The following is a 14937-nucleotide window of genomic DNA, read 5'->3' on the forward strand; positions in this document are numbered from 1 at the left end:
TTCCAAGAGAAGATCAAATCCACATAATGACACAGAGCCAGGTGCGACAAATAATCAGAAGGCTTTCCTAATTGCAGAATGGTTATGTTCTGCTTTTAAGGTGATATCATTTCTTGCAAGGTAGGCAGTCTGGTGCTCATGACCTTGCATCCTGAAGTGGCTCCTAGGCCCTGGCTGCATTTCTTCCCTACTACTAAGGTTAAGAGCAGTGTGATGCTCTACAGGATTTAGAATAAAACAGATCAGTTCAAATGACAACAGTCTAAATAAATTGTGTGCCCAGTTTAGAGAGTTCATTTTGCCTTGTCCATCTCTGCAATCATGTGCTGACAAAGTCCAAAGATACCATCTGCCTGGTAATCATTTTCTGTTGCGTGCCACATTTTTAATTTGCTAATTTGAACCTTAAATTTAAAAAAAAGATTGATTTTCTTTTGAAATGTATCAAAACAGGTATGTGTTGTCCATCGGCATAAATAACGACAGTATGACTGGCTTAGACTTGGTCTGGAATAAGGCTTTTGTACAAGGTCTGGTGGACGAATGGCATAAGCACTTTGCACTGTTTTAAACTTTGTATATGGTATATTATAACTGTTTTAACCATTTTAATGTTTTATTTTATTGTATTATGGTGTATCTGCATGAATTGCCAGTTTGTAAGCCGCCCTGAGTCCCCACAGGTGAGACGGGCGGGGTAAAAATGATGGAAACAAATAAATAAATAAATGACGATAAATCACAAAGCTGAAACAAAAAGTCAGTCTGATGGGAGGATAATGTAATGTCCCTAGTAAGATAATTTTTACTTGAATGGACAAAACAAAAGTCAGTATTTTATGATATTGCTTTTTGTCTTCATTTTACTTAGTTGATTATTTGTTTCATTCTGTGAAGGCAGTCAGTGCTGCTTCGTCAATCGCTGTCACCAAATGTGACAGTGGCATCATCTTCGCACTACTAGATGGCTCACCATCGGCTACCCATTATTGTTATTATTATGTGAGTTCAGCATCTTGGCCAGGATTATGCAGCAAGCACAGTCAGAAGCCCGGGGCAATCTCATCCATTGTCCCCATACGGAACTGACTGGCTGCTAGTTTAACTTTAGATAGTGTTCTCTACCACACTTGAGGCAATTGGCTAGTTTGGGAGAAGCTGCCTGCAATATTTAGCGCCCCCCCCCCCCCCGAACAAAGCAACAGTTAAAAAGAAAAAGACTAGGAGCCTTTCCACACAGCCCTATATCCCAAAATATCAAGGCAGAAAATCCCACATTACCTGAGTGTGGACTTAGATAACGCAGTTCAAAGCAGATATTGTGGGATTTCTGCCTTGATATTCTGGGATATAGGGCTGTGTGGAAGGGCCCTAAGAGACTTCAACTGAAATGCAGACCTTCACCATATTTTTGCCTTAAAAGACTATGGGTGCTATCACACCATGCAGTCATGCTGTCACAATGATGCATTGCTTCCAGTGTTGCCTCAGCATTATTGCATGACGTCATTGCTCTCTAGGCATTGTTACATTGCAGGTTCATTGAAAATGTGCTTTTAAACATTCCATTAATGGTTTCTGCAGAAACTGAGGTGCTGGTGTCTCACAGTGCTTTCTTCCATGAATGATGCATTGGTGGGCATGGGGTGGGTGTGAGTGGGTTGCCCCAAGAAAATCCTGGTATAGAAGCTCCAGATTAGCAACTACAGTAGAGTCTCACTTATCCAACATAAACGGGCCGGCAGAATGTTGGTTAAGCAAATATGTTGGATAATAAGGAGGCATTAAGAAAAAGCCTATTCAACATCAAATTAGGTTATGGTTTTACAAATTAAGCACCAAAACATCATGTTATACAACAAATTTGACAGAAAAAGTAGTTCAATACACAGTAATGCTAGGTAGTAATTACTGTATTTACGAATTTAACACCAAAATATCATGATGTATTGAAAACATTGACTACAAATGTGTTGGATAATCCAGAATGTTGGATAAGCGAGTGTTGGATAAGTGAGACTCTGCTGTATGTAAAATGTTAACATTCTTAATGATTTTACCTATAAACTGTATTAAGACATCAACAATTTCTCTTTTCTTTTAAATATATACAATGTACTTTCCCGAGTTAGATACTGTTCTCAAAATGGTTAATTGTATATGTTGTTGGAAAATAACAACAACAACAGAAGCCACAGACTACTTCCAGTGCTTAGGTGGAGAACATAACTTTTCTTGAATGTTTGAACCCCTCTTAATCCTCCTTCCATTCCCTCCCTGTTATACCATCATAATGTTATTATTGGAAATAGCAATCTTCTCAAACCTCCACTATGTTATGTAAATAATTCAGATTGCTTACTGTATTGTATTGCAGGTTTTTCTTTAACGCTTTATTGTGGGAGGGGCTGCAGATATTGTGATCAGAACTGGGCTTGTTCAGGGCTCAGACTCCATTTTAGAAACAGTTCAGTTTAGACTTCAGTGGGAACAGTATGCTTAGAGACTTCATTGGACTTTCAGACTAGACAGAGACTCTATTAGACTCTCATAACAGAGAGATTCTTTGAACTATGAATTATTGAGTCTGAAAACGATATCCTGTGTTACCTACACAGAGAAATTACTTCAAATTCTATTTGTAATTGGATTGATAAACAAAGCACCTGTATGTGGAATACATGAAGTCTGTGAGTAAACCAACTATGTTACTTTTAAAGAAGTCTATTTATTTTTGTCTCTTGAGAGCATGATTTAAAGACAAATATGTTTTAAGGGAGAGTAGATGTTTGTGGGCAACTGAAGCTCTGCTATATGTGTGTGGGTGCATTGGCATACCTTTGTTCCTGACAGAACAAAAAGATATCTAAGTTCATCAGTTTAACAGCTGATAAACCTAATTGTCTTGCATGAATGATATTTTCCAAAAAGGTTATGGCATCATTTTCAAAAGGTTATGACTTCTAACAAGGTCATGCCTTTCCAAAGATAATAAAATCTCCAGAAGGTTACGGAGATTTCCATTTTCCAAAAGTTACAACATTTTGTTTTTCACTCCAGAACTTTCTCTTGTATTGAACATTGTATTACAGCATGTATTTCCACAAAGATGCTTCATTGTCGCCTAAAATCCCACATAGCAAAGACTGAACAACCAATTTTTCATCCAAAACCACCTTTACAACTTACATTCATCTTCACTGTTAATAATGTTCCAATTTAACCTATAAAGGAAGCACAGAGCTGTGGTTTTACTTTTTATTCTTTGTCTTTTGCTCCCCACTGCAGAAAAGCCATGTCAATTTTTTCTTTATAATGTTGCCAAAATCAGACATTTTATTTCTGCTTCCTCTGCTAAAGCCTTGGTTTGTTCATGCCTTAGTCATTTCCTTTCTTGATTATTGCAATTTTCTTTTGACTGGTTTTCCATTATCTCACCGTGGTCTTCTGTTTTCCATTCAGAACTCTGCTGCTAAAATTATCTTTTTGGCCCATCATTTTGAACATGTTGCCCCTCTTTTAATACATCTCCATTGGTTACCTATTTCCTCTGGGATTTAGTATTAGCTTAGAATCATAGAATAATAGAGTTGGAAGAGACCACATGGGCCATCTAGTCCAACCCCCGCCATGCAAGAAAAACACAAAGTATCCAAGGAAGGAACCTCCACCATCCTTGGAAACTTTTAAACAGAGGCTGGATGGCCATCTTCAGGGATTCTTTATTGTGTAAAATGTCTGATTTTGGCAACATTATAAAGAAAAAATTGAAATGACATTTCTGCAGTGGGGAGCTTTGTTGTCTTTTGCTCCCCACTGCAGAAAAGTCATGTCAATTTTTTCTTTATAGCGTTGTCAAAATCAAACTTTTTCGTTCAGCTTCCTCTGATAAGACTTTAGCAGAACATCAAGCTTCTTGTCTTGATGTTCAAAGCCCTACACAATCTAGTTTTCCCCATAGCTTTCACCCCTTATTTCTTTTGAGCAGCCTGCTTGAGATCATATTCCAGGAATTCTAAGATCATCACCCAACCAAGCTCTTCCTCGGCTCAGGTTCATCCTTTCTCACTTGCCAACCCATACTCTTGGAATTGCCTCCTTAAGCTTTTGCAGACTGATCCCTCCCTCACTTTTTGTAAACCTCAATGGAAAACTTTTTTTCTTTATTTTCCAAAGCTTCTGGAAGCTATTCCTGTAGTCTTAATTACAGTATATGTATTGTCAATTTGCTTTGTATTATATTTTTTTTATTTTTCAGAAGCATTCTCTCCTGATGTTTCACCCACTTCTATGGCAAGCAACCTCAGAGGTTGCATCCATAACCTCTGAGGATGCCTGATGTAGATGTGGGTGAAACGTCAGGAGACAATGCTTCTGAAACATGGCCAATATAGCTCAGAAAACTCACCGCAACCCAGTGATTCTGGCCATGAAAGCCTTCAGCAATACTGCTTATCTAATCAAGATTCAAACATGCATCTTTATTCATAGAGTGGTAGACAGGTAAAGCATAGCTAGTTCCAAGTTCCACAGGCTCAATAGAGCATATTAAAAATATTACAGGTTGAGCATCTCTTATCTGGAATTCTGAAAAACAAAAAATGATCCATGTGGGTGTCTGAAATAGTGACAGCTTTGCTTTCTGATGGTCCAATGTATACAATCTTTGCTTTGTATGCAAAATTATTTTAAAATACTGTATGAAATTATCTTCAATAAATGAATTTTGTGTTTAAACGTGGGGCCCATATCCAAGATATCTCATGATGTACAAATATGCAAATGAAGGTATTCCAAAATCTTGATTTAAAAACACATTTGGTCCCAAGCATCTCAAATCTTGAATTCTCAATCTATATCTTTAAAGAAAAAATTCTACTATTCTGGACGTAATGAAAAACAAACAGTATTAACATTTAGGGGAAAAAATCATGACTTTTAAAAAGGCAATTAGTAAAATTAGAATGGCATTAGAACTGCATTGACAAAGCAGTCACGTTGATATAATTTGGATAGGAATTTCAGGGTTGACATTTCCTAAGCCAACTGATGAATTGTCGTCTTTTTTCTTGCACAGACATCTTATGCTGGGGTTGATCCAGAGTGTCAAATTCTGATCAGCTCTAGGATGGTTTTTTATCGCCAGCCCCTAGGCTTCTGCAGAGGAAGAAAAAGGAAGCCTGACTATCTGATGGTGTTGAGCCTGCCAGTGGACGGCCACCCTGACTCTCCTATTCCTGTCCTCTTCATAGCAGCAGTCTATGAGGCTGGATCTATACTGCCCTGTATCCTAGGATCCGAACCCAGATTATTTGCTTTGAATTGGATCATATAAATCTATACTGCCAGATAATCTGGAATAAGAAGATAATCTGGGATCATATCCTGGGATATAAGGCAGTGCAGATCCAGTTTAGGTGTCTAGCAGCCATCGTTCCCCAACTGGAGTGATGTTGGCTAAGGCCCCTTCCACAATGCTCTATATCCCAGAATATGATCCCAAATTATCTGCTTATCCCAAGTTAACTGGCAGTGTAGACTCATATAATCCAGTTCAGAGCAGATAATCTGGGATCGGTTTCTGGGATAAAGTTCAGTGTAGATCAGTGTAGATTTTTCACCTCCCTTCTCCTCCTGTCTTTCCATCTGTCTTATTGTAAATGTGATAGCATGCTAATGACATCATGGAATGGAAAATTAGGATTATTAAAATGAAAACTGCAGACAGCTCCTGTACCTTTAATGGTTGGTGGAAGAAGGAATTTCAGCACCTGTTGTTGCTTGTTTACTGGTTGTATGACAAGCAACATATGCTGAAAGCCTCTCTTCTACACAAGCATTAAAGATACAGGAGCCTGACAACCCTACATTGAATTGCTCCAAGAAAATGTAGCAGAAACCAGTTCAACTGGTTTAAAGGTGGGACCACATGTATACGATAACTAGCCCAGGCAACGGAAACATGGTTGCAGCAAATCGGGCCAGCTGTCATTTCTGACAACATTTAAGGGACAGCCCTACAAATCTAATTTGTGGAATAGCATATGAAATGGTGGCCAGATTAGATACCTTGAGGAATAAAGCAAGTGATTTAGGCCCCCTCTAGACTGCCCTGTATCCCAGGATCTGTTCCCAGATTATCTTCTTATCCCAGATTATATTGGAAATGTTAACCTTCTTCAAATCTTCCCTGGTAATGTTTATCTATGTTGTTGCTTACCGTTTCCTGTATGTATATTCTGGTATGCAGCTTCCTATACTCTATGGTTCCTGAGAAGTTATAAAAGGGGCTGAGGACTACATGTTCTCTCTCTCTCTCCTTTTGACTATGTGCTCTGTTGATAGCTGTTTTGTTGTAAGAGATGTCCTGACCAGATGGCACAAAAAATTATCTCAAACATATCTGAAACTGGACTGGTAAGGTTTTTTTAACCTGTGTCTACTGTGAGTAAACCAAATATGTTTTTTTTTAAAATCAAAGTCTACTTCATTTTCGTCTCTTGAGTGCATGATATAAAACAAGTTGTTTTATGGGATAGAATATATATTTTGGGCACAGAAAACACTTCTAAAGCTCTGCTGTTTTTGTGCACTGGCAAAATCTGTTTTCCTAACAGATCAGAGATAACAGACTATTCAGTCTAACAACTGAAACAATTGCTGTGCATAATTATATCTGGTTGTATATCACAAGAGAAGATTTTACTCTAAAGAGTTTTTGGCTCTTCTCTGAAAGGCCATGCTTTTCTAAAAAGTTCTGATCTCCAAAAGTTGTTTTCCCAAAAGGTTATAAATGGCATTTTCTAAAAGATTATCTGGCAGTGTAGACTCATATAATCCAGGTCAAAGCAGATAATCTGGGATCAGACCATGGGATATAGGGCAGCATAGACAGGATCATACACTAGCCTCAACTGCATAAAAATGCATCTAAGCAGGAAGTGAGATCCAGGAATATCCAAGTTCAATATTCAAGTTCAGAAACAATTCTTTTCTTAATTCAAAACCTTTAGTCACAATTTGGAAATGTTACTTATATGGACCACAATCCCCAGGATCACCAGAAAGGCTTCTGGGAGCAATATGGCAAAACTGGAAGTTTGCAATCTGAATTAAATGTGAAGCCTCCAGTTAAGCCCTGGCTGTGTTGCATTGAAGTCTGTCACTGAAATTTGTGTGATGGTTGAGATTGCAGAGCTGGGATGATAACCACATGACAGGAAAAAAAGATTCATGTAATCTTGTTATCTTGAAGTCTCTTGAAGCTTAATCTTCTCCCATCCTCATCACTGGCATTTATGACTTCCCACTGATTTAAACAAAAATACTTTCCTTTCACACTGCTGATGTCAAATTTTGACAAACATTTTCCCCTGCCTACCTTAAACTCATATCAATCAGGCTTTTATGTAACAAGGCTTCATTTCCAGAAATGAGACCTATTCTACAGAGGAGCTATTAGTAGCAGCAAGACTGAAGCAGAAGAGGTATTGGTGCATATTATTTCTGATGCCTTCACAATTGAATTTTCCTGAACAACTAACCACTTGATTTCGGCAGAACTGGGAGCAGTATAGTCATTATCTGGGTACTTAGCAGAAGGATTGTGAACAATGGTCATGATTTGGTGTGGATATATTTCTTGGGCACGATAGAGACCAGGTTTGGCCAGGAAAAACCCACTGGGTAGCTTTGAGCAAATCACACACTCTCATCCTATGAGACCTCTTCTGAACAAGTCTTGCCAAGAAAACCATGTGATCGGCTCACATTAGGGTCACCTAAGCTGGAAATGGCTTGAAGGCACATAACAACAATAAACAATGTGAATGAGTGTATTAGTTTTACCAAAAGCCTCCTTCTGGAGGTAATGGTCTGTATTGGAACTGAATTAATCAGAGTCTGCACCTTCATTCTCCGTTTTGTGGTATAGAAAGGCGGGACTCAAGGGACACAGACATACTTCAGCTAAGACAGTGGTTTCCAACCTATAGACCTTGGACTTCAGCTCCCACAGTTCCTAACAGCTGGTAAACTGGCTGGGATTTCTGGAAGTTGAAGTCCAAAACACCTGGATGCCCAAAGGTTGGGAACCACTGAACTAAGAAAACCTCTGACAAAGAAACTCCTATTTGCAATCTTTTTACACCAGTTCAAATCGGTTCCCTTTCATTTTCATCCTCTGCCTAGGTAGAAGGCATTGCTGTTGTTAAGCAGAATCAGTACTGAGATGATGAAGACAGGCTGGAGAAACTTTCAGTGTTAAGTTGCATCAGTGTGTTGCTTATAAGGAATACAATGATGCTTGAGATAGAAAAGAATAGGGTTATATCGAACCTGTTTGTTTCATTTCATATGCACATATTTTACTCCATGGAAACATGTTTATCCTGCTATACTATTCGGCAACAGGTGAGGTAAACAGCAGCAGCCTCTTGAATCCTTTACTGAGCACATGTGAATGACAAAACACAATGAAAGAGGAACACAGATAGGACTGTGTTGTCGAAGGCTTTCATGGCCGGAATCACAGGATTGTTGTGTGTTGTCCGGGCTGTATGGCCATGTTCCAGAAGCATTCTCTGCTGGCGTTTTATCCACATCTATCTCAGGCATCTTCAAAGGTTATGAGGAAGTGTTCGACTTATGATTTTGTGATATGAAATCCAGCATGTCTATCTTGTTTGCTGTGTCATACAATAAAATAATAATAACTGTTACCATCTCACATAGGGACCCAGGGCAGCTTACAAAACAGCACACAATCGTGGATAAAACGCCAGCAGAGAATGCTTCTGGAACATGGCCATACAGCCCGGACAACACACAACAATCCTGTGATTCCGGCCATGAAAGCCTTCGACAACACAGTCCTATCTGTGTTTCTCTTTCATTGTGTTTTGTCATTCACATGTGCTCAGTACATAAAATGCAGTACATCAACATTTAAAATTGATAACACATATATAAAACCACACATATAAAATTAACAAAAGTAGACTCAATTTAAATAAAATAATAAAATGTAGCTATATCCATTAATTTAAAAAAAATCTGTACAATCATTTTAGTGTCCCAGCTGTATACCAATCAGAATGTAGACATAAAGTGCTAAAGTAATTGGCAATCACTCTAGCTACTGCCTTAAATGTTATCAAAAGTCTGCTGTAAATACCACGTTTTTAACTCTTTCTGAAAGTGCTGCAGTGTGTGGGCTTGCCGAATTTTTCTGTGGAGGGTGTTTCAAAGCCGGCGGGCCAACACCAAGAAAACTCTCTCCCTTGGCCCACAAATCATGCTTGAGATGGAGGCAGGACCGAGAGCATTTCATATGTACATGTTGTTAGTCCAATGAAACAAATTATTTTTTTTTCTAGTGTGAGTCCTTGTCCTTATTCTTCCCATGGTACTACGGCTCCTGTTGAAGATGGCCAGGAACATTATTTTGTTTACAAAGATATACCATTGTTGATGTTGGTGGAGATGCTACTATTATTTGCTTTCGAGTTATTCTTTACCCAAGGCAACCCTATCACAGCATTTTATTGACAAGATCTGCTCAAAAGAAGCTTGCCATTGCCTTCCTCGGAGGTAGGACCTACACTGCCATTTAATCGAGTTTCTGTATTAATCCAGCTGAACTGTATTATATGAGTCTACACTGCCTTATAATCTATTTCAAAGCAGGTAATCTGGATTCAGAAACTAGCATATATGCCAGTGCAGATGGGGCCTGAGACTATGAGAGTGGGTTCCATAGTTGAACAGGATTTGAACCTCCAAAGTCATAGTCCATCATTCAATAAATGAGATATATATATTGGGGAAGATCTCATTTTGATTCTGATTCATTCTAACCAGGACATCTATAATTCCTCAGAAAAGTTTCTTTTATAACACAACACTGTAATTATTAACAAAGAAAAGCAAGCAGTGATCTTTGATTTTTTAAAATCGAGATCATTATGTTACCTCCATGAAGTTATATGTTTGTGATTAAAGTTCAACAAAATGTCATATTGACTGATGTAATGCTTGTAAAGAATGCTTTTGTGAGAGAAAGGAAAGAAATTCTTCTGTGGGCAACCTGTGAACCTCATCTCATAGAAATTGTAAATATATTTATAGCAACTCATGAGGTGAGAGTAGCCTTCAACTATTTATCTAATGTTGTGAGTGCAATTGTCATTGTGTGTGGTTCAACCTTGAATATGGAGTCCGCACTCCACGCTGGCATTATCTAATGGGATCATATGCAGCATCATGCAAGATTGTAGTTGGTCTCATGTGGCAGTTTAGATGAGGCTTGAGTTTGGATCTTGACTGTCATATAATCCAGTTACTGAATCCAGATTTTCTGCTTTGAGTTGGATCATATGAGTCGACACTGCCATACAGTCAGTTCAAAGCAGATAACCTAGATTAAGAAACTGGATCATATGGGGTCTGAGAGAGTATGACTTCCTCAAAGCCACCCAGTGGGTTTCTATGGCTAAAAGAGGGTTTAATATCTGGTTTCCAGGATCCAGACCACACTTCCCTCAATTTAGAACAGAAGTTTATAGTACTTTAGCAATTTGTCATTTTTTTCGTGCCAGGAGCGACTTGAGAAACTGCAAGTTGCTTCTGGTATGAGAAAATTAGCTGTCTGCAAGAATGTTGCCCAGGGGATGCCTGGATGTTTTACTACCCTGTGGGAGGCTTCTCTCATGACCCTCATGAGAAGCTGGAGCTGACAGACAGGAGCTCACCCCGCTCCCTGGATTCAAACTGCTGACCTTTTGGTCTGCAGTCCTGCTGGCAAAAGGATTTAACCCATTGCACCACCGGGGGCTCCAACAATTTGCCATAATACACAGTTAAAACCCAAGAAATAATTCATTACAGCATTATAGAATCTAAAACTCCTATGGATCATCCGGTTTTCGGTAATTTTCTATATAGTCTTTAAGCCTTGCATGTTCCAATTGCAAAGCACTAACAAATTAAAATATCTGAAAGATACAAATCTAGCAGTATTAAACAATACATTTTTTTGCAAAGACCTTCCGTTCATTGATTTTTAACAGTGGAACATATAGCTGGAATAATTGAAGAGCACACAAATAAATCTTCAACATACAGTCACAACTAAACACACTATTTTGTTTAGATGTCCCCATTTTCTGACCCACCCAAATCTGCCAAAGGGAAAACATTAAATTTTTCCTGAGTAAATGTTCTTCTTATCTTGATATTTGACAGATTTATCAGGTACATTGGAAGTGACAAATATGAAAGTGTGAAAAAGGCATAAAAAGTATTAGATTGACGAATCGTAATCCCAGCTATCAGATATAGCATCTGTATATCCTTGATGCACTAGGATCAGTTTAGCTCCATCATATCCTTGAGGTAAAAGAGGTCAAAAATTCAAAATGCATAGGAACCAGCTGCATTTTTTGCTTCCATGGACCGATGCCCCCCAATACTGATCAAAAACGTTGTGAAACCCACTTAACAATAGCCTTCAACTATACAACTTAACAATAACTTTTAGACCAAAGAGCAAAGCTAATAATAATTACACTTCGTTCAGCATGAACTAATCCTCATTTGGCAGATATAGGAACTGTCAGTGTGTTATGTTTTTTAAAAAATGACTCCTTTCTAACAAACTTAGATTCACTGTGGCCAAAAGACGATGTCAATATACCAGTTTTGAGGTGACAGTACAGTTCTGAACGAGCTTTCCATCTTGTTTCATAGAATTATAATAGTTCATTTAAGGTTCTAATGAATAACACAATAAAAATAAAATTGTTTCTACGTTACAAACCTAATGTTATGATTGAGCCTCATGGCTCTGTTACTGACAGACGTGGGCGTAAGACTCCTCGAGAGTCAGATACTCTCGAGGAGCGAGAGAGAAAAAGACTGCGAGACATATTTGCAGCACCATCTGACGAAGAGTCTTTCGAGGGGTTTACGGAGAGAATGGAGGAGGGGCTGGTTAGCTCGGAGGAGGATGAGATGGATTGGACTCGGGTAAGGGAGGAATTGGGTGCCACTGGCCATGATGGGATAGAAGATGAATGGGGACCTTCAGGATTAGACCCATGGCTTAGCTGGAGGGATGGGACGGGATCCACAGCTGGAGATGCTGCTGGGCGTAGTCAGAGGTGTTCCAGCTCTGACGAGGAAAGTGATGAGGAAACGCCCGGGTTAAGGAGGACAGCTGACAGTGATGAGGATTTGTAACTGGCATAAAATGGGGCTTGGGAGCAATTGCAAATTGCGTTGGGCAAGGTAATCTGGACAAACGCTTGGGATCTGTGTGTGTGGGACGCTTTCCTGAAGACTGGTGTGTTTTCCTGTGCTGAGACGTAAGTTGTTTTGGAATTCAGGGTCAGACGGCGGGAGGAATTGTGTGGGCATTTGTTTGTGCAAACCTGTGCTTACTCTTATTAGCTTGACCTTCCGTCGTCTTCTTGACGGACGCCATCTCCTGCTTTGAAAACTCGGACTGAACTGACCACGGCTTGTCTTCCCCCCTTCTTGGACTTGGAAAACTACAAACGTCTGCTTCTGGCTTTGATCTACGGAACGGAACTGGTCTACTCTACTGCTACAATCCTTGGCTGATCTGCTCGTGTTGGAAATCCTGTCTGCTGTGTGTGTGTGGGAGCGACGCAAGTTACTCTAAGCACAGTGTTGGCAGCAGAGAGGAATCTGCTGCCAATTAGTTGCATTCTTTGTATCTTTTGTTCCTTGGCTTTCGTTTTGTTTATCTCCAGGCTGAAGCAAGCAGTTTGTTTTTACCCGGATTAAACTCCGGTTTAATCCGGTTTATCTTTTGAACATTTATTTTTGTCCCTTTTTGCTCCTAAAGGCAAATACTGCCTGGCCCTTGTGTTTTACGGGCATTTTTTGAGTTCTGTAATCTAATAAACTCTGTTACTTTGAATCTTGTGGCGTTCTGTCCTTGACACCTAAACAGTTTCAACCATCTACATATAACCAAAGGAGTGTAAGTAATCATAACTATATCATCGACATAAAGAAAAATGGAATATTTCTAGTTTTCCACTTTAACTGGAAAGCAACAAGTCACTTTTTAAGAACTCAATTTTAAGAACTCAACTGCTCTGATTGAGTGAAATGGAGGCTGCCATTGTTCCTGAGAGAGGCTCAAATTTCTATTTGCAGTGACACTTTGAGAGAAGGAAAATGAGGGCTGCTGGGCTTCTGCTCTCAGTCATTGGCATTGTAGCCATTTGGGTGGCCTCTTGGAGAGACACCTTCGAGCCAAGAGCCCAGGTTCTCTTGACCGGTGCCAGAGATGGGATCGGGGAACAAATGGCCTACCACTATGCCCAGTTCGGTGTGCAAATCGTTCTCACTGCCCGGAGAAAGGTCATGCTGCAGAAAGTGATGGCCAAATGTCTGGAGCTGGGAGCCAAGAAGGCCATCTACTTCGTCGCAGATATGGCTTCTCCTGCTGAGCCAGAAAAGCTGATCCGTTTCACCTCGGAGCAATTTGGGGGTTTGGATTTTGTGGTCCTCAACCATATTGGCACATCATCTTTTGAGATATGGGCTGGAGACATGGACCATCTGCGTTGGCTCATGCAGGTGGGAATGGGATTTGGAAGGGACCTCCAAAGGCCATCCAGTCCAACCCCTTTCTGCTAGGTAGGAAGGCACAATCCAAAGCCTCCCACCATGTCTCCTATATCATCAGATGGGAGTCCTTCCCCCCAAGGACTAACTGCCACTTTGGGGCCAGAGTGAAGAAGCGGGGCCAGGAAGACTCCACCATGTCTCTTGTGTCAACATAAGAATATAATATATAATATGAATATTATATATAATATGAATATTATATATTATATATAATATTATAATAAAATAATATTATATTAATATATATAATATATATTATATATTATATGAATATTATATGAATGTATATGCACATAATATTGAGAATAATATTATAATAAAATACAATATAATAATAATACACTATTTTAATTGTATATTATATATTACATGTCATATTACTAATAATATTTCAGTATAATCGTAAAGTACAATATAATTATATATAATCCTTATATTGTACTTTGCTAATAATATAATAAATTGTATGTACATATAACTTGTAAGCTGCCCTGAGTCCCCTTTTGTGTGAGAAGGGCAATCTATAATTGTAATAAATAAATAAATAAATAAATCGTAATAAATAGGTTAAACCAGTGGTTCTCAACCTGGGGTCCCTGGATATTTGGCCTACAACTCCTAGAAATCCCAGCCAGTTTACCAGCTGTTAGGATTTCTGGGAGTTGAAGGTCAAAACATCTGGGGACCCACAGGTTGTGAACCACTGCTCTAGAGGCATTCTTGATGGATAAATGGCTTTCAAATCAATAAAAACCATATATATGTATTTCACCATTCCAATGGGTTGTTAGATCATTCCCAGATCTATTTTTTTATAAACTGAAAGTATAATAGCTATAGACTACCTATGGGGTGAAATGTTAGCAATCTTAATTAAGGAAAACAATGGTGCAAATATTGCATTAGCTAGACCACATCAGCTCTAGTTTCTGGTACAGAACATATGCCATCCAGTAGTCACCATCTGCTCACTCACAGAAAACCATATTTAATAATCTAAAGCTGATGTGGTCTATCCCATGTAATTTTCTGAATCAGCATCCCGAATACCCCCAGTAACAGGCCTAAAAATGAAGACACCAAGGTGCCCTCACTTCCAGACACCACATGGAACAGCTCTGTTCAGGAGCAAGGAGGATGAGGAGGAGAAGCAGCAGTCAGGAGGTTTGTTGTCATGTCTTCTGTGGGTAGTCAGCCTATCCCCTTCCAACTTCCCCATTGCTTTGGCACTATAAAAGGGTTTTACGAGACCAGTCACTCTTATTGCAACGG

General features: G+C 39.2%; 1 protein-coding gene and 1 long non-coding RNA gene across 2 annotated transcripts; both read left to right on the forward strand.

Moving 5' to 3' along the window:
• The first annotated feature begins 11107 nt into the window (after positions 1–11107).
• LOC134298978 (uncharacterized) lies at positions 11108–12946 on the forward strand. Its single transcript, XR_010006127.1, has 2 exons — positions 11108–12365; positions 12451–12946. It is a non-coding gene; the product is annotated as an uncharacterized LOC134298978 (long non-coding RNA).
• Positions 12947–13209: 263 nt separating this feature from the next.
• LOC134298697 (hydroxysteroid 11-beta-dehydrogenase 1-like protein) lies at positions 13210–14724 on the forward strand. Its single transcript, XM_062979758.1, has 2 exons — positions 13210–13614; positions 14704–14724. The coding sequence occupies exons 1-2, from the start codon at positions 13210–13212 to the stop codon at positions 14722–14724; spliced, it is 426 nt and encodes a 141-aa protein (XP_062835828.1).
• The last annotated feature ends 213 nt before the right edge of the window (positions 14725–14937 follow it).

The sequence above is a fragment of the Anolis carolinensis genome, chromosome 4, assembly GCF_035594765.1.
Source record: "Anolis carolinensis isolate JA03-04 chromosome 4, rAnoCar3.1.pri, whole genome shotgun sequence".
Taxonomy (NCBI): domain Eukaryota; kingdom Metazoa; phylum Chordata; class Lepidosauria; order Squamata; family Dactyloidae; genus Anolis; species Anolis carolinensis.

Bases quoted from the DNA above. Each gene is read 5' to 3' on its own strand.
- LOC134298697 (XM_062979758.1), top strand. From the start codon at position 13,210: ATGAGGGCTGCTGGGCTTCTGCTCTCAGTCATTGGCATTGTAGCCATT. The intron at 13,615-14,703 runs GTGGGAATGGGA...TTTCTGAATCAG, and splicing joins ATCTGCGTTGGCTCATGCAG to CATCCCGAATACCCCCAGTA.